The sequence below is a fragment of the Phocoena phocoena genome, chromosome 10 (genome assembly GCF_963924675.1).
Source record: "Phocoena phocoena chromosome 10, mPhoPho1.1, whole genome shotgun sequence".
Taxonomy (NCBI): domain Eukaryota; kingdom Metazoa; phylum Chordata; class Mammalia; order Artiodactyla; family Phocoenidae; genus Phocoena; species Phocoena phocoena.
In genome coordinates, this window is record NC_089228.1 from 6,873,961 (window position 1) to 6,899,913 (window position 25,953).

The 25,953-nt window shown below is 46.3% G+C and overlaps 1 protein-coding gene across 2 annotated transcripts in view; it reads right to left on the minus strand.

Annotated features, from left to right (window-relative positions):
- Positions 1 to 25,953, minus strand: part of IRAK2 (interleukin 1 receptor associated kinase 2) — a 57,068-nt gene that overhangs the window by 1,486 nt on the left and 29,629 nt on the right. For both annotated transcript variants that reach the window (XM_065885366.1, XM_065885367.1), the window contains 9 exons: positions 23,379 to 23,470; positions 21,694 to 21,888; positions 21,547 to 21,611; positions 19,633 to 19,747; positions 17,996 to 18,105; positions 15,587 to 15,782; positions 12,162 to 12,224; positions 3,787 to 3,987; positions 493 to 784 (listed from right to left, as the gene is read on the minus strand). In XM_065885366.1, the coding sequence (XP_065741438.1) occupies positions 493 to 784; positions 3,787 to 3,987; positions 12,162 to 12,224; positions 15,587 to 15,782; positions 17,996 to 18,105; positions 19,633 to 19,747; positions 21,547 to 21,611; positions 21,694 to 21,888; positions 23,379 to 23,470 (1,329 nt within the window). The remainder of the gene's footprint in view (positions 1 to 492; positions 785 to 3,786; positions 3,988 to 12,161; positions 12,225 to 15,586; positions 15,783 to 17,995; positions 18,106 to 19,632; positions 19,748 to 21,546; positions 21,612 to 21,693; positions 21,889 to 23,378; positions 23,471 to 25,953) is intronic.

A 25,953-nucleotide genomic window follows, 5' to 3' on the forward strand; every position in this document is an offset into this window, starting at 1 on the left:
GAGGCGGCCGGTGACAGACCACAAGGGGCTTTGCTGGTCCCAAGGGAGAGTTTTTACTTGGTCTCTAAGTGCAGTGGGGAACCACAGAAGGGCTTTAAACGAGGAGTGACATGAGTTGTTTTTAAAAACCACTCTGGCTGGCCCCTGGATGAAGAACTGGTGAGGGGCCAGAGCAGATCAGGGAGGCCACAAGGAGGCTGTGCGCTCATCCAGCAAGAGGAGAGTAGCTTAGATGAGGGGTAGGGGGACGGGGACGGGCAATGCAGGGAAGCAGATGGAGCAGAGGGCTATTCAGGTCAGTGGACAGGACTGAGTGAGGGACTTGACATCGGGGGCCGGGGGAGAAGGAGGATGACTCTCTTGGCGCGGCCAGCTGGCAGGTGAACAGCTGGATAAGCAAATGAACGCGTGAATGCAGGAGAGAAGGAATAAATGATAGACTGAGTTGGGGACATAAATGAGAGTGTATAAGGACTCAGATCCCACGCTTACCATCCTGGGGAGGTTCTGCACTGGCGCGGGCCTCAGAGGAGGAGTCAGCTTCCACTGCCCCACCAGCCGGCAGCTCACTTTCTCCATCCGCTGGGGGGGGAGGCGAGTAGGCAGCCCCGGCCCAGGGTGCCTCCCTCATGCAGCAGGAGGCTTCGAAGCTGGAATTGTCCACGTCGTCCGTTTCTTCTGGGGTATTGGAGGAAGAGCCTGTGCACTCGGAAAGACCACTCCAAGGGAGCGACGTCTCCTGACCTCTCAGCTGCTCTTCCACAGCAGCCACAGAGCCACACACCTTGGGGAAGAGAGAGAGAACGCGCCACAGGCACAGAGATACAGATATTTGTACTTTTGCTGGTTGAGACCCTGGGTCTAGCTGCCCCAGCAATACCTATGCTGCCTGCAGTTTGGTTAAATGAGCAATAAATCATTCATCCTCTCATTCATAGGCTCCCTGCTTCCTTCTCTGTTACGTGGTTACGTGTGTGTCTGTGGGTCGAATCTAATAATTCGAGTTGAGTTTCTATCACTTTCAGCTAGAAATGCCCTAAGTAATATAGATATTGCCCTTGAGGGCTTTTCTGGTTAGGGAGGTTAGTAAAATTAGAGGCAGGCAGGGAAGGAATATTTCTTCTTCACACACACACACACACACACACACACACACATAAACGGCACACAAACCTACCCTTAGTAAAAATAACAAATTTCATTTGCTCAGTGCCTTGCACTTTACAAAGCACATTTGACACATAATGTAAATGACTTTTTAGAAATAAAAAATTAAAAGATCAGAGAGGTTAAGTTCCCTGCCTAAGGTCACCCAGTCAGTGAGTGGCAGAGCTGACCACTAAACCCAAGTCTGCTTCTCTTCAAGGCCATGACCCTACTGACCTCTCAACTTCCTAGCTTGGTTGTGAAATACTGCGGACAATGACCATTTTCATTCCTCTTTGTATATGAAAGTGCCCTATCCCCTTTATTCTACATAGCAAATGCTTCCTCATGCTTCAAGGCCCAGTTCAAATGTCACCTTTTGAGACAAATCTTCACAACATATGCCCAATAAATACTTGCCAAGCTAAAAACTACAAAACTACATAACTAGGTTCTGGCCTATGGGAGAAGAAGTGATATGTGCATTTCCAGGTCACACCCTTACGAGGAAGGGTATATGTTCTCCTTTTTAACCCCCTTTTAGTGGCTGGAATGCAGATGTGATGGCCTGAGCTAAAGCAGCCTTTTTGGATTCCGAAGTGGAAGTCACATGATAAGGGGAGCAGAGCAACAATACAGGAGCCCAAATCCCCCAATACTGCGGCACTGCGACATCAGCTCTGGACTGCCTACATTCAAACTGTTGAGCTAAACAGAACAAACTTTTATCTCACTTGGAGTCTCCTCATTATAGCAGCTTCTTTGAATGTACTTTAAGTGATACACTGAACAAAAGAGTAAAATGAATGAAGGAATGAAAGAATAAGTGGTTGAGGGAGAGAGATCTTTTTAAAACATAAGTCTGATTATGTCCTGCCACGGCTTAATACCCCCAGTGACTTCCTCAAAATCCTGACTGTGGCTGCAAAGCCCTCTGTTGTCGGGCTCCTCCTTCCCCAGCAGCCTCATCACAAGCCACTCTGCCCCAGGTACTCTGTGTTCTAGCCACTCTGACCTTATTCCAGGCCCTTGACCTTCTAAGCTCTCTCTCAACTCAGGCTATTTGCATGAGTTGTTCCTTCTGCTTCGGTTGCTCTTCATCTGCTTACACATCACTTCCTTGGGAAAGTCCTGCGTGGGGCTCCCGTAATATGCTACACCAGCGCTCACCAGATGGTTACTACACAATGTCTGTGAACTCCAGGAAAGTGGAACTGGGCCTGCCTTGTTCCCCGATATATCCCCGGGGCCCAGCACACCACTGCTGAATGAGTGACTGAACACTGTGGCACACGGGCAGCTGGAGCACAGCCTAGACTGAGAGCGGTGACTTGGTCTCTAGCTCCTGCCATGTCCTGGTGCAAGAGGGTAGAGCTGGGGCTGAGCCAGGAGTCCAGAGGGCTCTGACAGAAACTCCCTCTGGCCTCATCTCCCCCTCTCTTGGCCTCAACATCTCCATCTGTAAAAGGGGAGGGCTGGGCTACAGCAGTGGTGTTTTTTGTTGTTGTTTTTGTTGTTGTTTTTTGCAGTACGCGGGCCTCTCACTGCTGTGGCCTCTCCCGTTGCGGAGCACAGGCTCCGGATGTGCAGGCTCAGCGGCCATGGCTCACGGGCCCAGCCGCTCTGCGGCACGTGGGATCTTCCCGAACCGGGGCACGAACCCGTGTCCCCTGCATCGGCAGGCGGACTCTCAACCACTGCGCCACCAGGGAAGCCCTAACAGTGGTGTTTGAAGATTTTTTTTTTCAGCTACCAAACCCTTTCCTCAGATAAAATACTGAGAACCCAATACAATTATGAGAAGTGACAGTGGATGTCTGGTTGGAGTCATGGGTGGGGCCTGCAGCCATCCACAGCCCTCTTCCTGCCTCTTCCCAAGGAGCCCCTCTCTGTCAGGCATCCCTGGAAAATCACTCCGTGGGATGATCTCGATGAGCCCTCTCAGGCAGTTATTTTGTACTTAGAAAGGCCTAGTAAAGTTGGTGCCCAAATTTACACCTGTTACCATGGAAACCCCCTCTGCATATCCTGTCCATAGGAAAATGTTTTATCCTCTGCGGTGATTGATGTCTGCCTAGTCCATGGGTTAAGGAATGATCCCTTTCTCTGGAACCTGGCCCTTCCACCTTCCAGGCTTGACCCCCTGGCCACCGGGTTTATATACCGGACCCCCACCTTACCTGATAGGCCAACAGGTAGACACCTGACCCTAGCTAAGCCAATCAGTTTCTCTCACTAAGAGGTTGGAATTGGGCCGCTCAGTGAAGACAGAACCATGACCTGTAAATGAATACGGCTGTATCCCCTGACCAAGAGGATGGAGGGAATGAGAAGGGGCCTACAGAGAGGAGGAGAAATAAAGCCCGTTCAGAGAAAGCAGACGGACTTCTGTTATATCTGAGGGTGTGGTCCTGGGCACCCTCAGGACCAGACTCCAGTTTGGCTGCTGGGAGCTCCAGCAGATACTGCTGTTTGCAAACAAATATGGCCCTGGTGTATGAAATCACTTCTCGGTAAGGGCATCAGTAAAGGGATCGTGACAGAGCCCCTGGTAAAGCAGACTCATGCAGCCGGGGAATTGAGGCCCTGCTGACGCAGGACAGGGCTCACTGCTGGGGGAAGGCTGAACGTTAGGCTCACCTCCGCCAGGCTGGCGTTGCGCCTCCGCAGGCAGAGGCAGGCGGCCATGGCCAAGGCCTCGGCACAGGCCTCTGGCAGCCTCCCTGCTCTCTTCTCCAGGTAATTCTGGCAGATCTCCTTGGCCATCACTTTCTCCACATCTGTCTTACTGGAGCAGAGCCGTGTGGTGCTGCTGGGAATTTCACTGAGGAGTAAATCCTTCTGTGGGAAGAAGAGTGGAAATACCCTCCGTGTGAGCTGCAGGGGTGTGGAGTCTAACCACACGTGCCCCACCCACCTCCAGGATTGCACCAGAGCGGCAAACACCCAGAAAACCAACAGTGTTTTTAAAACTAATTGCAAGGATCCCAGGACCGAGTAAAACGGCAGAACTGGAGAACTGCTAAATTCCCCACATGTACAGGGCATTCCGTACCACACTCATAAGCCCCGTCAGGCAGGGGGGCCTTGGGTTGCTTCATCAGGAAAATGGGGATAATAGGACTAACACAAAAATTAAATGACATAGGGCATCTAAAGCATAACGTGTGAAAAAGTGTGATACTTGACACAATCAACATTCAATAGTCTATTAGTGATAATAATTAATAGTAATAATAGCTACCATTTATATAGTACTTACTACGTGCTGAGCACTTTACTTACCCCAATAACTCATCTTATTAATAACATTTACAGGAAAAATCTCTCATGATACAAAATAAACATTTTAGGATGTAGGATTCTGACACATGTATATTTAATAGGAGATGTACTATATATAATATTATGTATATTTTAAATTTTGTATTTACATGTTACAACATTTTATGCTACTTAGAAAGCAGAAATCTGAACTATTCCTAAAACAGAAGATATGCTGTATAAATAATAATAAATATATTACTATATATTTGTATAGTACAAATTATATATTACATTGCACATGTATATATTTACTTATTTGCAACTTATATAAATATAAACCTACTTATATAAATAGGTTACAAATATATTACTTGTACTGATTAAATATATTAAATATAGGAAATTAATATGTAATATAATTATGTATAATATTGATTGATATAGTATATAGTGCATTAATCTATCATATATTAACATATGAGATTTATATGTATTTTTTTATATTTGTGGTATATTTATTTATGTAAACACTATAACATTTATATATAAATTTTCCATGTATATCCTACATATATACTTATTTATATATAAAATATTGTATACTTTAAACAATGTTTTATATATACGTATTTGTAATGATATTTCATAGATATACAGTATTTTATATGGTTACACATATAACGACATAAAACATTTTATATAATTATATATAACATATAATATATAATATATATTTATATACAATATATAATACTTTAAATAACTATATAAAATATTTATACAGAAATATTTCAATGCACTTTATGTTATATGCTACATGCATTATATAAAAATATTGTGTAATATTTCATGCTATATAAAATGCAAAAATTGAAAATCCATGTAATAAATAATATAAAATATATAAATATAAATAATATAAACTGTGTGTATATATACATATATAGAATAAATACCAGGGGGCAGGGTGTAAAATATTAACAGTAGTCATCTCCAAGAACGATTTCTATTTTATTTTCTATATTTTCCTATATTTACTAAATGTTCTACAAGCCTGTTTTGCATTTATATTTGGAAAAATAAAAGGGTTTTTTTTGGTGTGTGTGTTTTTTAATAAATTTACTTATTTTATTTATTTATTTTTGGCTGCGTTGGGTCTTTGTTGCTGTGCGCGGGCTTTCGCTAGTTGTGGCGAGTGGGGGCTTCTATTCCTTGCGCTGCGCGGGCTTCTCATTGCGGTGGCTTCTCTTGTCGCAGAGCACGGGCTCTAGGCGCACGGGCTTCAGTAGTTGGGCTCGCAGGCTCTACAGCGCGGGCTCAGCAGTTGTGGCTCACGGACTTACTGGCCCCGCGGCATGTGGGATCTTCCCGAACCAGGGCTCGAACCTGTGTCCCCTGCATTGGCAGGCGGATTCTTAACCACTGCGCCACCAGGGAAGCCCTGTGTGTTTGTTTTTAACACCAACAGTTCCTGACCTCCTATAATACGTCCCCATCTGTTAACTATGGCCTTCAGAAACCCCAGATTTTGTGACAATCTGGCCCCTGCAGACCTATCCCATCTCCTCTCCTCCCTCTGTCCTTCTAGCTCACTGTACTCAGCCACTCTGTCTCCTCCTTCTATCTTGGAAGCCCCTAAGCTCATCCTGCCTCAGGGCCTTTGCACTTATTCTTCTCTCAGTCTAGAATGCCCCTCCCTTGAGCTTTATCATGTCCTGGACCCTCCCTTCATTTGGGTCTCTGCTCTGATGTTACCTACGCCAAGAAGCTTTCCCTGACCTAAAACAGCCCTCCTCCAACTCTTTCACTCTGTCCCCTAACATTACTTCACATTTCTTCATAGCACTTACCACTGGCCTGGAACTACACATATTTTCATTTACTTAAGTATCCTTTGTTCTCCTCCCCTAGAATGAAAGCTCCAGGAGCGTAAGAACTTTAACTTTGTATCTCCAACACCAAGAACAGTACCTGGCAGATGGTAAGTTCCTTACAAATGTTTTCATATATTGTACAAGCTAATTTATTTTCTGGTTAAGTTTCTTCCTTTTTGTGTAATTTTACTATTTTTAATAGAAGTGATTTATTAAATGTAAAACTAAATTTTTACTGCTTCATACAGCTTTGTATACAAATAGTTATAATTCAGAGTAAAATATTATCAGAGATTATCAGACATGGGTTGTGATATCTGCTTCAAGAACAAAACAAAATAGTCCCCACTCTGCCTCAGTTTCCCAATTGAGAAAATGGGCTTTCTAAGAATCCAAAAAATACCTAGACACCTGACACCATCAATAACTCAGTACCTGTAGACTGAAAACCTAAAACTGGCAAGGGGTTCATTTTTAAATGCCCCTTTGCACGATTCTTTCATGTGAGTTCTGCCTTTTTAGATTTTTATCTTTTTAAAAAGTGTAATGGTGGGACACCCCTGGTGGCACAGTGGTTAAGAACCCGCCTGCCAATGCAGGGCACACAGGTTCGAGCCCTGGTCCGGGAAGATCCCACATGCCGCGGAGCAACTAAGCCCGTGCACTACAGCTACTGAGCCTGCACTCTACAGCCCGTGAGCCACAGCTACTGAGCCCGCGCGCCACAACTACTGAAGTCCGCGCGCCTAGAGCCCGCACTCTGCAACAAGAGAAGCCATCGCAATGAGAAGCCCGGGCACCGCAACTAAGAGGAGCCGCTGCTCACCGCAACTAGAGAAAACCCACATGCAGCAACGAAGACCCAACGCAGCCAAAAATAAATAAATGAATAAAATTTATTTTTTTTTAAAAGTGTAATGGTATTTAAAGTTGACAAATCTGTAAATAAGAATAGAAGCGGGGCTTCCCTGGTGGCGCAGTGGTTGAGAGTCCGCCTGCCGATGCAGGGGACACGGGTTCGTGCCCCGGTCCGGGAAGATCCCACATGCCGCTGAGCGGCTGGGCCCGTGAGCCATGGCCGCTGAGCCTGCACGTCCGGAGCCTGTGCTCCGCAACAGGAGAGGCCACAACAGTGAGAGGCCTGCGTACCGCAAAAAAAAAAGAATAGAAGCGTATTATTTACGGATATGGAGGTTACCACCATCTGAAACAAATGAGAAACTGTGCATAGTGATTGCCCTGAAGGAACGGTGTAAGTGCTCCCCACTTGACTACAGCCCATGAAATCCTGGGTCTCACTCAGTAACCGCCATCACAAGATGCCATCCTCCATCAAGAACACTTGGAGGCAGAGTGACGGGGAACTTAGTAATGGAGGGACTCAGCAACTCCACCTGAACCCTGATGAATCTTAGTACTAAAAGGAGGGCAGTCTGCCGCACTCCTCAGGCTGTGATGCAAAAGGAAGTACACAGAACCACCTAGACCATGATTCTAATCAAGTCTCAAGGGCTGACAACCAGGGCACAGGAAACAGGGGGAACAGAGAAACAAGTTAAGGATACAACAAGATGCAATCTGAAAAATCCAGCACGTGAGTCTACCACAGAAGCGACCCACTTTATGCAAAAATGCAATGCCAGGCAGAAAGAAGGGGGGAGGGGCGCAGCGAGAGAACCAAAGTCTTCAGAAACACGGCACCTTGCTTGCATCTGGTTTCAAACGAACCAACTTTAAAAAGTAATTTTTGAGACAATCTGGGACATCTAAATATGAAATGGGTATTAAATGATAATAAGTAATTAAGAAAACTAAATTCTATGGGTGAAATAACAATATCTGGGATTTGCTTGAAAATACACAGACAAAAATGGTTTGGGGGTTGCAAAAGAAATAAGAAAAGGATGATGTTGATAACTGATGGGATGGATGCATGGAGATTCCTTATATTCTTTTCTTGACTTTTGTGTATGTTTGAAATTGTCCATGATAAAAAGGACTTTTTTTTTTTTTTTTGCGGTACGCGGGCCTCTCACTGTTGTGGCCTCTCCCGTTGTGGAGTACAGGCTCCAGACGCACCAGGCTCAGTGGCCATGGCTCACGGGCCCAGCCGCTCCGTGGCACGTGGGATCCTCCTGGACCGGGGCACGAACCCGCGTCCCCTAGCATCGGCAGGCGGACTCTCAACCACTGCGCCACCAGGGAAGCCCCATAAAAAGGACTTGTTAAGGAAGTGGGCGTCCCTGAAGGCAGGCCAGGGAAAGAGGCCTGGAGTAGTTGCTAGGTGCTGCTACGTTTTCTAAGCCAAGTATGCAGATTACTTGAATTAAACATTTTAATTAAAAAGAAATTAGTCAAAATCAACAGTATTATTAAAAACATTTTTTTGTTGTTGTTAAAAACTAAAATAGAAGCAGTTGAAGTTTTAGGGCAAAAGTTAACCCCTCCCCTTATTTCAACTCTCCAAAGGCAACCCCTGCTAATAGGCTGGATTACATTTTTCTAGAGTTTCTGCTATAAAAGTCCACAGTTATAATCACTTTAGTTATATACAATAACAATGGCAAGCCATCTCCTAAGAGCTATTAAAGTAAGCGTAGTAGTAATAATAGCTACCACACAGAGGGCTTACTATGTTCTAGTCACTGTTTTACATACGTCACATATTATTTAATCTTCACTAAACCCTACCAGGTAGGTACTATATTAGCCCCAGATAAATAAGAAAATATAAGATACAATTTGTAAATTCATTCATCTATTTAGTACCAAAGACGGGATCACACTATATATACTGTTTTGAACTTGATTTTTTCTCACTTGCAGATATCTCCCTGTCAGAACATACACGTCTCTCTTGTTTTGCTTTTTCTAAAACAAGAATGTTTATGTCAGCTTTATTCAGAATTGCCAAAACCGGGAAACAACCCAGATGTCTAGCAACCGGTCAACGGATCAACAAATGGTCGGACATCCATACAACGGAGTATTCCCCAGCAGCGCGAGGAATCAACCACTGATACATACGACATGGATGAATCTCAAAGGCAGCACGCTAAGTGGAAGGAGCCCGCAACGAACGGGCACACGCTCTACGATTCCACTTACACAGCGCTCCAGAAGAGATGGAACGACACAGACAGAAACTAGATCAGGAGTTGCCAGGGCCTGGAAGCGGGGAAAGGGGATTGACTATAAAGGGACGTGAGGGAATATTCCGTAATGAAATAAATATTCCATATCTTGATTGTGGTGGTGGTCTCCCGACCATCTACGTTTGTCAAAACTCATACCATTTTTGTATACCTCAGAAGTGTGAATTACACCTTGACAGAAATAAGTGCATACGTCCACACTGAGATCCCCACACAAAGGTACCAGCAGCTTTATATGTACTGGTCAAACGCTGGAAACACCCTACACGTCGTCAACAGGTGAATGGACAAATGGGGGCACATCCACACACTAGAGCATCATTTGGCATCTAAAGAAATGAACTCCAACACACAAACAGAGCATGGGTGCATCCCACAAAAACTATGCTGAGTGGGAAAGGCCAGACAACAAAAGAGCACACACACTCTCCACGGTTTCCTTTACAGGAAACTCCAGAAAAGAGAAACTTTTGTACAGTTGTACAGTGACAGAAAGCAGACCAATGGCTGCGGGGGATGGCAGGGTGGGGAGGGGTGAGAGGAGGGTGACAAATGAGCAGAGGTAACTTCTGGGGTAGTGGCCATGCTCATTATCTTGATTTGGTGACGATTTCACAGATAAACACAAATGTCAACATTTATCATATTATACACTTTATCCTCATTATAAGTACTTACAAACATACTCATAAAGCTTTTTTTATAAATAACTTCATGGTGTTCCATGGTGTGTATGATCATATCGTCATTTTTTTAACCGCCTCCCAATTGATAGATATTTCACTTGTGAGCAATGCTTCACTACCATAACTAGTGCTACAACGAACATCCTCGTCTCTCTGTCTTTCTTACTTGTATGCGTTTCCCTAGCGTACAAGTGAAATTGCTGCATCAGAGGGTACACACATTTTAAATTTTGATGGAAACCACCCAATGACCTCCAGAGACACTGCAGCCATGAACACTCCCGAGTGTAGAGGAGAGGCTGGCTCCTCCCACCCTGGACCCACTTGGCCACAGCTTTCATCTCTGACTTGAATTTTAATTTTTTGTACAATGAATTATAAGTACCACAACAAGGGATGATGGGAGACCCTATTTGGGTCCAGAAGAAGAGAAAGAAACTAGATTAAAAAAAAATTATTTCCTCCATGTTTTTAGAAACCATTTACCAAAAAGGCCTTCTGGAAAGTTTCACCTAAGTGTCTCCAAAGTCTCCTTCCCCTGTGACATTCAATCCCTGGGTGAATGTGCTGGGTAATACATCTGAAGAAAACTGTCGGAATATGAGAAATTGTCCCAAACTGCCCCGAACCACATCTGAGCTGACCAAACCGACCTCTCTGCAGTACCGGGGGCCTGGTGCCCAAAAGGGGCAGAGCTCTGGGAATTCAGCAAAGGGACAGGTCGTGACTGTCCGCGTATAGGGGAGGTCTTCAGCTTCCCACCCCAGGGTGAAGGGGATGCTTTTGGAGCCTAGTCACAAAAAAGCCAGCTGCTCCAATGGCCTCCACATCAAGTCAGAAAAGTGCTCCCCTCTCAAATTAGTGAAGAGGATGAGGGCTTGCATAGGGGTCAGAGCTCTGCAGAAGACATGGGTTCAAATCCCAGCTCCGCCATCTCGCTGGGGGTCATAAGATACGTCTCTTCACCTTGGCCTTAGTTTTCTCATATGTAAAATGGGCATGGTAATAATAACGATGATGAATCCGTATGGCTGGACTGTCATGAGAATTAAAGAGTTAGGAGAGCACTGGGGTTAAGAACTCAGGATCTGGGCTTCCCTGGTGGCGCAGTGGTTGAGAGTCCGCCTGCCGATGCTGGGGACACGGGTTCGTGCCCCGGTCCAGGAAGATCCCACATGCCGCGGAGCGGCTGGGCCCGTGAGACATGGCCGCTGAGCCTGCGCGTCCGGAGCCTGTGCTCCGCAACGGGAGAGGCCACAGCAGTGAGAGGCCTGCGTACCGCAAAAAAAAACACAAAAAAAAGAACTCAGGATCTGCAGTCCAGCAGATGTGACTCAGAATCTCGACTCTGATACTTAGTAAAGCTGAGATCTCAAGCAAACCTCAGAGCCTGCTCACCTCATCTGCAGGTGAACATAACGGCTTGATCAATCTCACGGGGATTCAGAGGACCTAGAAAGTAACATATGTAAAGTGCCAGACACACAGTGGGGCGTGTTGTTATATTTTTGAAATGACACTATACACACGCACACGTATATTTGAATGACAGTTCTTATAAACCTACAAAATGGAAATTATTGTTTTTATTATCGATACCTAAAAGGGCTGAAATTAACTTTCACCAATTTAAAGACAAACCCTAGGACTTCCCTGGAGGTCCAGCGGTTAATTAAGACTCTGGGCTTCTGCGGTAGGGGGCATGGGTTCGATCCCTGGTTGGGGAACTAGGATCCCACATGCTGCATGACGCGGCCAAAAAATTTAAAAAATAAAGACAAACTCTATATGATTGCCTGACATGCAGAGAGAAGACATGGATTTCCCCTAAACATTCTAAACTTTCTTATCATGAAAACGTAATTGTTGCCTGGATGGTGCAGGGGGAAGGTTACAGCTACTTTGCACAAGTACAAATCAAACCCTGGACTGAGGCCTCGTTAGCATCTGTAAAATGGGTACAGTGGAGGTCCCTGCCCTCCCCACCCCTAGACCCCTCACAGCTGTGAGAAAGAAGTGACTGGTTCCCTTACCAAGTAAACCGGGCTCCGGTTGTCGTCCATCGCGGGGATGCCAGTGAGGACCTCAGCTAACACCTGTGAGAACAGGGAGTTAGCACGGTTCACACACACATGCACAAGTTCACCCAGGAGCTTCTGGCCAAGAAAGAAGTTCCTTCTCAGGAACAAATTCTGAGCTCCAGGCCTGGCTCTGCCATCTGCCAGCACAGACACTTGCCCAAAATCTGGAACGTGGGATTATCACTAAACACCTCCTCCAGCTAAACACACCACCCAGCTACTAGGAGAAGGTTTAAGTTAATTGATAGCAAGGTAGGGAGGATGAAAACCAAATGTCTGTGTATTACCATCAGATAGATAGACAAGATACACACACACACCTCTCTCTATATATATATACATATATACATCTATCTGTATACACACATACATATACATACACACACTATATATACTAAAGATATTTTCATTTAAAACCCATCAGGAACGGTAAGCAGGCACTGCTATGTTAATCTCAAGAAAAGGAGGAATCCATGTGCAGACACCTACTCTAGACAGAAAATCTCGGCAGTATCTATAGCACGTTTCACCCACAGGCCTTTATTTACATTATTTGTTCATTAATACATCCATTTAAGAAAGGAGCACAGCCCTGAGCCAGTGTAAGCCACCACAAAATTGACAAACTGTGATCTGTATCTTAATAAATGGGAAACCTGCTTTGAACAGAAATTCAGCAGAGATAACAGCACACTGGCTAAGGGGTCCATAGTCAGACAGACCTGGGTTCAAATTCTGACTCTGTTCCTTACATGCTTTGGTGATCTTTGGGCAAGAAACTAAAATCTGGGGACTTCCCTGGCGGTCCAGTGGTTTAGACTCAGCGCTCCCACTGCAGGGAGGTGTGGGTTCAATCCCTGGTCGGGGAACTAAGATCCCACACGCCGCATCTGAGCCTGTATCCTTATGTGGTACGTGGTGATCTAGTGGTTGTAAATATGAGGCAGTGGGTACTCCATCTTAGTGTCAAATCTCCCTCCCACAACTTCTCTCAAAGTCAGAATAAGGTCACATCACTGCCAAGAACTCCTCCACTCAGAAAGGGCCTGCAGGGTTACTAACAGACTGGCACTGGCCAGGAGGGGGCAGCAGAGGGAACCCCTGCAGCTGGCGGAGGAGCCCATGGAAAAGGGACTCCGGCTGGGGTCCTGCCAAGGCAGGAGGGAAGAATAAGGAAATAAATAGAAAGACATTTCCTCTGCCTCTTCCACATGGCAGGCCCTGTGCCAGGCCTTTTACAGAAGTTACTTAGCGCTCATCAAAAAGAACACCGACCTACTACGGTATAGCACGGAGAACTATATTCAATATTCTGGGATAAACCACAATAGAAAAGAATATAAAAAAGAATGTATATATGTGTATAACTGAGTCACTGTGCTGTACAGCAGAAATGACCATAACGCTGTAAATCAACTATATGTCAATAAAAAAATAAATTAAGAAAAAAAACACACAGAGAAATGCAGTGTTCCCCACAACAAGAACCAAAGTTCAAAATCGTACCATCCATCAGTGGCAGGGCTGAGAAAAAGACTGAAGGGAGCCAGTAGGCACTCACTGAATGAATGAATGAGTGAATAGGAAAGTCAATTGTTGCATCAGGAGCTGAGTTAAAAAGTCAAGAGTAAACAGAATCAAGAGTGAGGGTGTGAAGGTAGGAAGAATAACGGTAACCACAATAATAATAATCACGCTGACCTATGCAACATACTCTGCTAACCAGTTTATATATGTTATCTTATTAATCTCCATATGTATGAATACCCCCATTTTCCAGAGGACAAAACTGAGGCCCAGAGTTATAGATGACACCCTAGGTCACACAGCTGAAAGTAACTGAGCTGGGACTCAAACCCATGCTCTTAAGCTCTACCTTATAAGTGCCTGGCAGCCTTGGGGTTCAGTTCCACTGGTTCTTAAAGGAGCAGGAGCTTGGGCTGGCCCTGCTGAGCTTCACTGAGCCCCTCGCAGTGGGGCTGATGGGGGCGAGGAGGGGGAGGCGGGAAGGAATTGGGGGACAAGTAAACCAGAAGGGCCGATGGGCTGGGAGACAGAGGGAAGCAGAATCTGGTATGTGGAGGCTGGGCTGAGGGCAGAAAGTGGCTCAGAGGAAGGGCATTAGTGGGAGAGGTAGATGGACAGACTGTGGTCAAAGAGAGGAAGTATAGAGTTTAAGGCTGGAGAGGAAGAGAGAAGGCAAGGTCCAAGGTGCAGCTGTTGGCTCCTGGCAGAGGTCAGCCAGCGACTGTCACTTTTCTCAGCCAGCATTTCCCAGACCGGGATCCACAGGTGTCTGATGCTTAGAGATACTAAGAAAACAAGGTTCCATAGTCAAGGGAATTTGGGAAACATTTTGGGAAGAGGTTGCCATGGAGACCCCTTCAGAAAACAGCCTAGTAGTGAGCAGTGCCAGCAAGCTAGGGTCACTGAAGACCCTCAACAAGTTTATAAGCCAGTCCTGACGGGGGGTGGAGATTGGGAGCCCACCTCCATACCATTGCTGGGTGGTGGTGAATTCACAATTACCAGATTAAAGGCTATTTACCACATGAAAGGCTCTTGTTAATTTTGTGGTAACTTTTTTTTTTTCCTGCTTAACCTTGCTCAACCCAGCATTTCTCAAACCTACTTAAACACATCAAAACCCTGTAAACACATCAAACCTATTGAGATCTCAGGGAACTGGTATTCTTTGGAGACTGCTACACTCAGACCATGAACTCCTGGGGGAGGGATTGTGTTATAGTTACATTTACATTCCAAGTGCCTGACACACAGTACTGAAGGACAGCAGTGGTGACAAGGACAGAGGTTGGATGGGTAGATAGATACTGAATGGATGGGTGGCTGTTGCCGATGAATGGTTGGATAACAACTGGACTGATGGATGGATGGACAGATGGACAAAACAGATGGATGAACAAACAAGAACAAACAGACAACTGGATAGATAATTAGACGGCTGGCTGGATGCGAATCAGGGAAGTCAGGAGGTACCTTTAGCCTATTGGAATCTGGACACTCATGGGGCAGGGGGCCTTTACTTCAAGGGTTGGCAAACTTTTCCTGTAACAGGCTAGATCGTAAATATTTTAGGTTTTGTGAGCCACAAACAATCTCTGTCACATATTCTTTTATTATGATTGCTGTTGTTGCTGTTATTATTCAATCTTGTATAAATGTAAAAACTAGTCTTAATTATAGGCCATAGAAAATAGGCCATTGGACTGGTTCTGACCTGTGTGCCATAGTTTGCCAACCCCTGCTGTACTTGGTGGAACATTTCTAAGAGCCTCTATTATGTGCTTACAAAGGAGCCATGGGAAGGACAAATGTGTACAGGCCCAGATCTGAGCAGAGAAGGAAGCTCTTACTATTCCACAGCCGAATATGTCCACTCGCTTTGTCAGCTGCCCCACCCTGATGAAATCTTCTGGAAGATGTGCGGTGGAGGCCTGGAAAAGGCGGGTCTTCATCGTGGTGTATTTTGACTTTTTGTTGACAGGACACCAGTGAGCCATCGAATGAGCCAGCTTGGGGGTGAAGTTTTGGTCTAGCAAGACATTGGAGCTGTGGGAAAGAAGGCAGAGAGAACCCTCTTGTTTTGAGGTAGACAAGAAGAGGTTGCCATGGAAACTCTTTTGGAAAACAGCTTAGTAGTGAGCAGTGCCAGCGAGTTAGGGTCACTGAAGACCCTCAACAAGTTTATAAGCCAGTCCTGATGGGGGGTGGGGATTGGGAGCCCACCTCCACCAGCAAATGGGGATGGAGCTAAGATTAGTCCTGCTGTCCCAGAAATGGCATTTGGTGGCCAGACAGGTGCAGCCATCCATGGATGTCAGCCCGGATCAACCTCAGCCTGCCAAGCCCAGAGGCTGTGCCGCCTCCATCTCTTCAGAAGCTGCTCCAACCCCCAGCTCTGGCCCAGCTGACTCACGTCTAAATGCCAGCATCCTTTGGGACTTAACCTGCCCAGATCACGGGGAATAAGAAGAGCAATAAAAATATTCTTGGAGGGCTTCCCTGGTGGCGCAGCGGTTGAGAGTCCGCCTGCCGATGCAGGGGACACGGATTCGTGCCCCGGTCCGGGAAGATCCCACATGCCGCGGAGCGGCTGGGCCCGTGAGCCATGGCCGCTGAGCCTGCGCGTCCGGAGCCTGTGAGGAGAGGCCCGCGTACAGAGAAAAAAAAAAAAAAAAAATTCTTGGACCGTGGAAATGAACACTCTCAGAAAGTACTCCAGAGGAAAAATTTTAAATTTTTAAAAACTAAGCTTCAAGTATAGAAATATTCAAACTAACCCCAAACGGTTTTTAAAAAGTAGACACAGAGAGCAGTTCTCCTAGGTTCCCTTACCCTGCTGCTCTCCGCTCAAGCGTCCCCTTTCAATAAAGCCTTTGGTTTTGTCATAAAAAGTAGACGCAATTCCAATATCCACTATTAGGACTTGTTATGTAAATTATGGGCAAATACCTTCAATGGAAGACTAAGAAGTCATGAAAAATGATGACAGGCAATGTGGGGAAATGTTTACCATGTTTAACTCATGGGGAAAAAGAGAATATGAATTGGTAAACAGGTAACGGTGCTATCTTAGGGCTGAGATGTCTGCGTGGGCAGGGGTGGGAAAAAACCCAGAAAAATGGCGGCCAGCTGGTGAGTGAGGGCAGCAGGGCCAGGATGACCACTTGCCCTTTCATTTCCTTTCTTGCTATTACAATTGTTTGTGCAATCAAATAAAAATCAGGGGGGAGAAAAGAGGAAAGGGCTTCCACTTGCCAAATGGGGAGAGAACTCTGAGGAAGTATGAATTCTATGGTTTCAAGTTCAGTTTTGCCAGATCTTCTGGTATCTTCTGGAATCCCTCTCCGTGCTTCCAGTCTTGGGAGCACGTTACTGATATGCTGGGGGACACACCTAACTTGCATCACAGTATCTGTGACAACAGATGCACAAGCAAGAACGGGTCTCCAGGACTTCCCTGGTGGCGCAGTGGTTAAGAATCCGCCTGCCAATGCAGGGGACATGGGTTCGAGCCCTGGTCCGGGAAGATCCCACATGCCGCGGAGCAACTAAGCCCGTGAGCCACAACTACCGAGCCTGCGCTCTAGAGCCCGCGAGCGACAACTACTGAGCCCACGAGCCACAACTGCTGAGCCTGCATGCCACAACTACTGAGCCCGTTCCACAACTACTGAAGCCCTCGCTCCTAGAGCCCGTGCTCCGCAACAAGAGAAGCCACCACAACGAGAAGCCCGCGCACCACAACGAAGAGTAGCCCCCGCTCGCCGCAACTAGAGGAAGCCTGCGTGCAGCAACGGAGACCCAACGCAGCCAAAAATTAATTAATTAATTAAAAAAAAAAAAGAACGGGTCTCTGCAAAGACCCTGAGCAAGGAGCTCCAAAGCCCAGGGAGCCTGGCAGACATGGCCCACAGCTTAAGGACCTGATCCAGACCAGCTGCTGGAGGGGAAGTGAAATACAGCAGGGGAGTGGAGGGCTTGTTGGGGAAATACCGACAAGCTTTGGGGGGAAATACTTTTGTTAGGGAAAGACAAACGTGGAGACAGGCAGTTCATGCTGACAGCAATCAGGGACAGAGTACAACCCAGAAACACTGATGTTCGAGGGTATAACAAAGAAAGAAGAGCCCCAAGAGAGGCAAGGAAGGGAGAGAAAGTGAAAGAGAAGAGAGACAGAGGGAGAGGAATGGGACCCAGGAGTGTGCAACATCTCATCCCTGTAGCCCAGCCCTGGGCGGGGCCCAGCCCACCTCTCTCACCTCTTGACGTTGCCATGGATGATCTCCAGGCCATGCAGATGCTCCACGGCATGAAGCAGCCCTGAGCAGATGATGACACGCTGGGGCCAGGGGAGCGGGTCCGAGCCACCCTAAGAGAAAGAAAAGGAGGAGAAAACAGTCACACATATGCCTTTGTAAAGTCCCAGTGGCAGGGTCCTGGGCTCCTGTCTCTCCTCCAGCCCTCATGTCCTCTGCAACAGGGCTCGGCCAGCAATGGTTTACTGGCAGGGTACCGGTTTTGACGTCAGACACATCCAGGTACAAATCCCAGCTCAGACATGCACTAGCTGTGTGACTTCGGAAAAGACACCCAACGTCTCTGAGCCTCTGCTTCATCAGATATAAAATAGAAATGTTGATCCCTGTGCTTTAGGATTGTTGTAAGGATTCAAAGGAGTGAATGGTATGCCCCTAGCATAGTGCCTGTTACACAGTGGGTGCTCCAAAAACAGAAGTTGTTTTTATCATGACTATCACGTGGCAGCTCTGGAATTCTTCTCTAGGAGGGGCTGGTTGGGAGAGGAGCTAGGGAGCTTGTGCTGGCACACCAAGCACATGGGCTGACTTTATAAGTATTTGGGGAGATCTCACAAGAGCTGATGGGGATTATCGGTGGTCTAAAGCCCCCTACCTTCCCCTACCTGCCACTGAATGTCCAAGCAAAATCACCTCTTATTTTTTAGGTCGTCTCTTAGGTCCCACATCCTCTAAGAACTGGCCTCGCTAATGGGTTTCTTCTAAAAAAACTCTGGAATCTGGAGCCACACAAACCCAGTTTAAACTCTAGCCCTGATATGTGTCAGCTGTGTTCCTTTGGGTAAGTCACTTTGCCTCTCTGTGCCAGAGACTCCTCTTTTTGAAAATGGGGGAAACCTCCAGGGCTGCGGCAAGGTCCGAAGGAGATGTGTAAAGCCATTACCAAGGTGTCTTGCACACAGTGAGAGTTCAGCAAAGCTACCAATCATTATTATACCATGAATAACTGCTTCGTCTGGTCCCTGAGAAGGGAAGCAATAATTCTGTTGCAGAATGACTTTTTACCCTCTGTTTGAGGATTTTATGGGAAGGAGGCTTGTCTTAAAAATGGTAATTTTAATAGATACAGCACTCACATAGTATGACCTGCAAAAGGTCAAAAGGGTGTGGAGTAAAAGTTTCTCTTCCAACCTATGCTCCATCTACATAGTTCTCCCCAGAGGCGGTCAAGGCACCAGTTTCTTGTATCTTTTCTGAAATATTCCATAAATTCACGAGCAAATAGGAATTAACTAGAATAGCATTTTTTTAATAAAACTTTGCCTCCAATTTCCATACTCCGTTAATTCTTCTTCTTGTCCTATTGCATTGGCTAGCACCTTCAGAACAATGTTGAATAATAGAGCACGATGGGGTACCTTTGTCTTGCTCTTGACTTAAATGCCTCTTGTCAAAAGACATTTTAAATAGGTTTTTACCTGAAGATGTTTAGCCAGATCTTATCTATCTTGGCCCACCTCCTCTTCTCGAAGGGTCTCTCGAAGGCCCCCTTCCCCTCTGGACTCCTAAAAGTCCTTAACCCTGATTCTCCAACTGGGTGCTGCCTAATCCTGTTCTTTGACCATGACCGAGCCCCTTACCTGACCCTGGAGTCTGTCCTGTAAAGAACCATTTGCCATGTACGGGTAGATCAAGCTGTAAAACTGTTCTCCAGTGCAGAGACCCAGCAGAGGTAAGACATTGGGGTGGCAGCATCTGAAATCAGACATCAGTACAGGGATGAGGAGTCAGACGGAAAGAATAATCAAAGACCACTCCATTTCCTACCTCCTAAACCTCTTCTGCCCTCTCCACCCCTGGAGGCCACCAGTAACCTCCCAGGTACTAAATGCTCTAAACCCTGAAAGCCCAGCAACAGGGTAGAGATGACAACTGCATGCCCTCAAAGAGCTTAAAATCAAGTAACTCAAAGTACATGACACCCTAACCACCCATCTTCCAGAAACAGAGGCTTAGAGGTTAAGGAACTTGCCCAAGGTCACAACTAGCAAACACTGAAGCCAGGACCAGATAGCAGGTCTGTTTGACTCCCAGGACTAGGGTTCTTCCCCGAAATCCTCTTCTGGTGGGTTCCAAGTCACTGTTCCCTCTTGACCCTCTTCCCACCTCTCTGACTGCTCTTTCTTGGCCTTTTCTACTAAGACCCTCCTCATTTGCCTTCCCCTGAAACTTGAATCTCCCTGGCTGGACTCATCATCTTGTTTTATAAGCTTCTCCACCAGGAATCTCTCACCTCTATGAGGAACACCCCGAAATCTCTCATCTCCAGGCACATCCCACACACCAGAACTGACTGTCGAATTGCATCCCAATGTTCCAGGTGAACAACCTAGACTCAACAAGTTCCAAACCTGCTTCTCTGCCCACAGTTATTTTCTCAACCAAGGGCACCACCATCCAACCAGTTTCCTAGAAACCTCCTTACCTCCCCCATCTAATTAGTCACTGTTCACTGTCATACATAGCTTTCAATACACCCCCTTCATTCTCCCCTCCCCTGCCTTGGGTCCAACCCCAATGAACCCTCCCCAGCACTGTTGCAACGGCCTCCTGCCTGATCCCTTGGCCCCCCTCCACTCCCCCCAGGCCATCCTACTGCACAATTTTCACACTCAGTAGAGTTATTCACACTTCACTCTCCCCACTGGCTGTGTATCCTTCATGTCTGCACTCCCTAGAACAAAGAAAGGCCCTGACTGACGACTCACATTTGCCAAATGAATGAATGAAGGAGTGACTACCGACTCCAGGAAGGCACTACGCCAAGGTGGAGAGGGAATCAGATTTCCCGTTTACATTAAGTGTGTCTGTGTGTGGATAAGTGTGTGTATATATATGTGTGCGTGCGCACGCGTGCGTGTGTGTGTAGTCATGCATATGTATGAAGAGAGAAAGGATTAAAGAAAATATATCAAAATCTGAATACCGTAGTAGTTACTTATAGGTGCTATGGAAAATTGGTGATTTCTATTTTCCTCTTCATAATTTTCTTTATTTCTTAAAATACTCCACAATCATCACACACTGCCCGAGGCTACACACTGGCAGAGGAACTCAGACAGTGACTTGCCAGGTTGAATGACAGCTGGTATCCAGCACACTGCAGGGGTCCAGTATGTGCGTGTTCAATCCATCAGGCAATGACGGCAGAGCCAAGATAAGTGTCCAGGTATCCAAATGTCCTCCCCCTCTCTTTCCCAGTCACCCCCACCAAGCTCTGTGACGGGGAGGCTCACTTTACTTCAACCAACCACATTCCAGCTCTGCCACTTACTAGCTGTGCGATCTTGGACAAGACACTTAACGGCTCTGTGCCTCAATCTGCCCATGTGTAAAATAATGTGAAAACAGTAGCCATGTTACAGGGGTCTTGTGAGGATTACATGAGCTTACATAAAGAGAATGCTTAAAACGTGCCTGCCACACAGGAAGCACTATATACAGGTTAGTGGTCATCACTATCAAACAAAGTATTTTCCAAAGGGGAGGCTTACCTACGGCAAATTTGTACCTCTGCCTGGAAGAATTTTTCAATTGATCCTGGACCTGAACAGGGCACCTGTAGGAAAAGACACTGAAACATGAAAATCTACCCTCACCATGTAGTCTCCACCCCTTACTGGAAACCAGTAAGTGCCCACCTCTCTGAGCTTCTTGAAGATGAATGGAGTGCCGAGCCTTTGCCCTCTGTAGATATCAGCAAAGGTCCCCTCACTGATTTTGTGGTTTGGGTTGAAGTTATCAGTTGCCTGGACCACGTCCACCTCGCTCCAGAAAAGGCTGTCATCAGCCAGGCTCAAAAGTGTCTCCTGCTTAGGAATGGAGGTGCTGAAATCCTGGGAATTCAGAGAGAAGAGACTGAGATTAATATGGAATTAATACGAAAAATACTATTTTCCCTACTACCTCAGGGACTCTTAGAACAGCAGAGCTGAGGGGTGAAGGGGATCATCTCATCCAGTGAGGAGGGATGGCAAAAAGGACAGATCCCAGCTCTGCTTCTAACTTGCTCCGTGACCTTGGACAAGTTGCTTAACCTCTCTGAGCCTTCATTTCCTCATCAGCAAAAATAAAGATAACCATAATACCCTGGAGGGTAATTTTGAAGATTAACTAAAATGTGAGTATTCCCAGCCCATGGTGGAGGTTTCCTTTTTTTTTTTTTTTCCCCAGTTTACAAAGGTGAGCACCAAGGGGGTCAAAGAACTGAAGTGAGTTTACAAGGCGGGTCAATGGCTGGGCTTGTGTCCCCAGTCCTGCACACGGTATACATGCCGGGAAGCAGGACACAGGTTCACATAACCTGTGTAAGCCTAAGAAAAGCAGCTCTGCATCAATCCCTTTTCTTCTTAAAAATAGGTGTACATAAACTTCCATTTTTTTAAAGTTATATGTGCTCTTATAAACTGTTTTAGATAATTAGAGGGGAGCTAATTATACATGATCTCATTATCCACTTAACTGCTATTAAAGTTTAGTGTAATTCTTGCCAGTTAGATACACGAGAATTTATTTTTAAAAATTGGGACCATGCCACACCCACCGTTTTGATTTCCAGTGTTTTCTCTAAACGTTATACCATGAACATTCTTCCAATTACTAAATCATCTTTGAAAATGATTAATTATTAAAAGGTAAATAAGCCTGCTTAAGTGACAGTCCCTTTTATCCAAGAGCTCCACTAACCAGACCCATGTAGCACTGGCTTCCCCGCCAGGCACTCTGCCCAGGACACCTTTAGGGGCCCACGAAAACATCTTAACGTAATTTCTTTCGAAGTCTGATGAACAAAAATGAACTTTTCAAGTTGAAGAAAATGTTTTAATTTTTAATCCAACTTGGATTATGTTCATCTTTATACCGCTGCAGTCGTAAAGTATAATTTTAAGTAATATTTTTAAATGAAAGAAAGGGCCTAGAAAGGCAAAAATGCCTAAGATTCACAGAAGTCACTTGTGACCCTGGACCCAAATCATTCAAAATTCAGGATAACTCCAATATATTTTGTGTTGAAAAAAGGTTGAAGGGGAGGCATTTTGACTACTGCAACCAAGAAATTTTGGGAGGAGGAAGATGCCAATTATCAGCTCCCATTTAAATACAAATAACGGAAAAGCTCATTAAAAACTAGAGTGCACCCTCTCCCCGCCCCTGATTTACTGAGGGCCAGCACTGAGAGTCTTAGAAGCTCAGAGCAATTCAATGGGCCTCGTTTCTCCCCTTCACCCTGACCCCTAACCCCCAAACTGTTCCCGAGGAATAAACACGTTGCATTTCTGAGAGAGGGTCACAGCTGGGGGCTACTGCTGGTGGGCAGAGGATTTACCTTTGAATCGGATGAGGCTGGCAGGTCGGTGTTTACGGAAGGAGGGGCATCTTCAGCAGGGCCCCAGGGGCTGGCTCTGGCTGGGGCAGGCCCTGGAAAGGAGGGACGGTGGGTCAGGCCACAGCCACTGGAGGAAGGAGGGACGGGTCCCTGCCTGGTCCCCAGACCCAGTCAGTCTCTCATTCACTCCACAAACATTTTACTGTCAGTGATGACAGCTGCCATTTCCTGACACCACAGACGCCAGCCTACCCGCTGCTCAAGCGTTACCCCGTGGAAGCCTTATGACAGCCTTGTGGGTTGGTCCTATACAAAGTCCCCGTGTGACAGGTGGAGAAAGGGAAGCACTGGAGGTGGCCACTTGCCCAGGGCCACGCTGACAGTAAGTGGCAGAGTCGGCCTTTAAATGGAGATCCTTGGGCCTTCTAACCCCTACACTGTCCCACCTCCCACAAAAGCAGCAGAGAAGGACACAGGTACATTAGCTACAGAGCCTGCCCTCCAGAAACCTCCACGGCAGCAGGAATGGCAATAACCAGCCTCCCAGGGCAGAGGCAGGAGAAGCCTGCCTTAGTGGGTTGGGAGATCAAGGAGGGCTTCACAGAGGAAGGAACGCTTGACCTGAGCTTCAAAACGGGGAAAACATTTGCAACAAGTAGCTATGACGTAGGGAGGGCACCGAGGCCATGGAACCGGCCCACGAGGAGGTGTGGCAGCAGGAAAGTCCAGGCGAACAGTAAACATTCCGGGCACGCTTAGTTAGCAAACACTGACAGCATTCCCAATGCGTCCCTGAGCTAACTCATTTCACGCTCATAATAGCCCCAGGAGAGAGATGCCAGTATCATCTACTCTTTACAGGTGGTGAAACTAAGGCACGGAGGGGTGACCCAACCTTTCCAAGGGTACCCAGTCAGTGGCTCCAGAGTCTGTGCTCTTAATCCCTTAGTGAATGTAGAAGATTCACAAGAGAGGTGTGGCTTGAAGAATAGTTCAGGGTCAGGGAAAAGTCAGGTTAAAGTGGGTGACATGACTTCACCAGGCACCACGTGAAGATTAATCTGAAGGTAATGGGGCAGCCTGGGGTCTGCAGGTCAGAGCAGGTGCAGGCGGGGAACAAGACAGGCCACGTAGCTGACCCACATGAAAGTGGACCTTGACCAGAAGCCTGAAGCTTCAGATGTCACCGTTGGAAACACCCAAGTGGCCCTACTGCAGGGCTGGCCTCTGAGTAACAGGGGGCCGGCCCTTCCAAGGGAAACTGACGTTGACCCAAGGGTTGCTGGCCAAATCCACCTGTTTCAAGTATTTCTGGCTTACCTCATCAAGAAAGGAGTGATTAATGTGGACCTTTGACCATAGAAAACCTTAACTCAGAATACTGAAAACAGCACCATGGTGAAGCTAGAATCAGCCTTCCAAAACTACGAACAAGGCAGCTGATAAAACAAAACTCACCTGATGGAAAGCCTGAGGCTCTTTCATCCTCTCAGAGGAGGGGCCACCCTAAGCCTCTCTCCCTGCATTGTCTGCTGCTTCTAGAGTCTTTTGTTTGTTTCCTTTCTTTCACATTTTCCAGCATTGGCGATATTTGAAAGGACTACACTTGAGAAGGTACCGTGCTGGTACACCCACACTGCACCAGCAACCCCCAGAATGGGGTACTAACAACAAACACCCCTCCCCAAAATACACAGGTGCGCACACACATTCACACACACCCTCTTTGTCTCTCAGTGCACTACAATTTAAACCGACCTTTGGACTTCCCTGGTAGCGCAGTGGTTAAGAATCCGCCTGTCGATGCAGGGGGACACGGGTTCGATCCCTGATGGGTTCGATCCCTGATCTGGGAAGATCCCATATGCCACGTAGCAACTAAACCCGTGCGCCACAACTACTGAGCCCACATGCCGCAACTACTGAAGCCCCCGTGCCTAGAGCCCAGAGCTCCGCAACAAGAGAAGCCACCGCAATGAGAAGCCCGTGCACCGCAATGAAGAGTAGCCCCCGCTGGCGAAATTAGAGAAAGCCCGCGCACAGCAACAAAGACCCAACGCAGCCAAAAAAATTTTTTAAATATATAAACTGAGCTTCAGGGTAAGAGCTATAGCTCAGACACAGGAATTAAACCTTTGGCAAAAAAAGGAAAAAATAAAACCAGAATAAATGGATAAAGAAGATGTGGCATATTTATACAACATAATATTACTCAGCCATAAAAAAAAAATGACATAATGCCATTTGCAGCAACACGAATGGACCTAGAGATTATCATACTAAGTGAAGTAAGCCAGGCAGACAAATAGCAAGCATGTATCACTTACATGTAGAATCTAAAAAAAGTGATACAAATGAACTTACATACAAAACAGCAATACACCCACAGACATAGAAAACAAACTTACGGTTACCAAAGGGGAAAGGGTGAGGGAGAGATAAATTAGGAGTTTGGGATTAACAGATACACCCTACTATATATAAAATAGATAACCAACAAGGATCTACTGTAGAGCCCAGGGAACTATACTCAATATTTTGTAATAACCTGTAGGGAAAAGAATCTGAAAAAGAA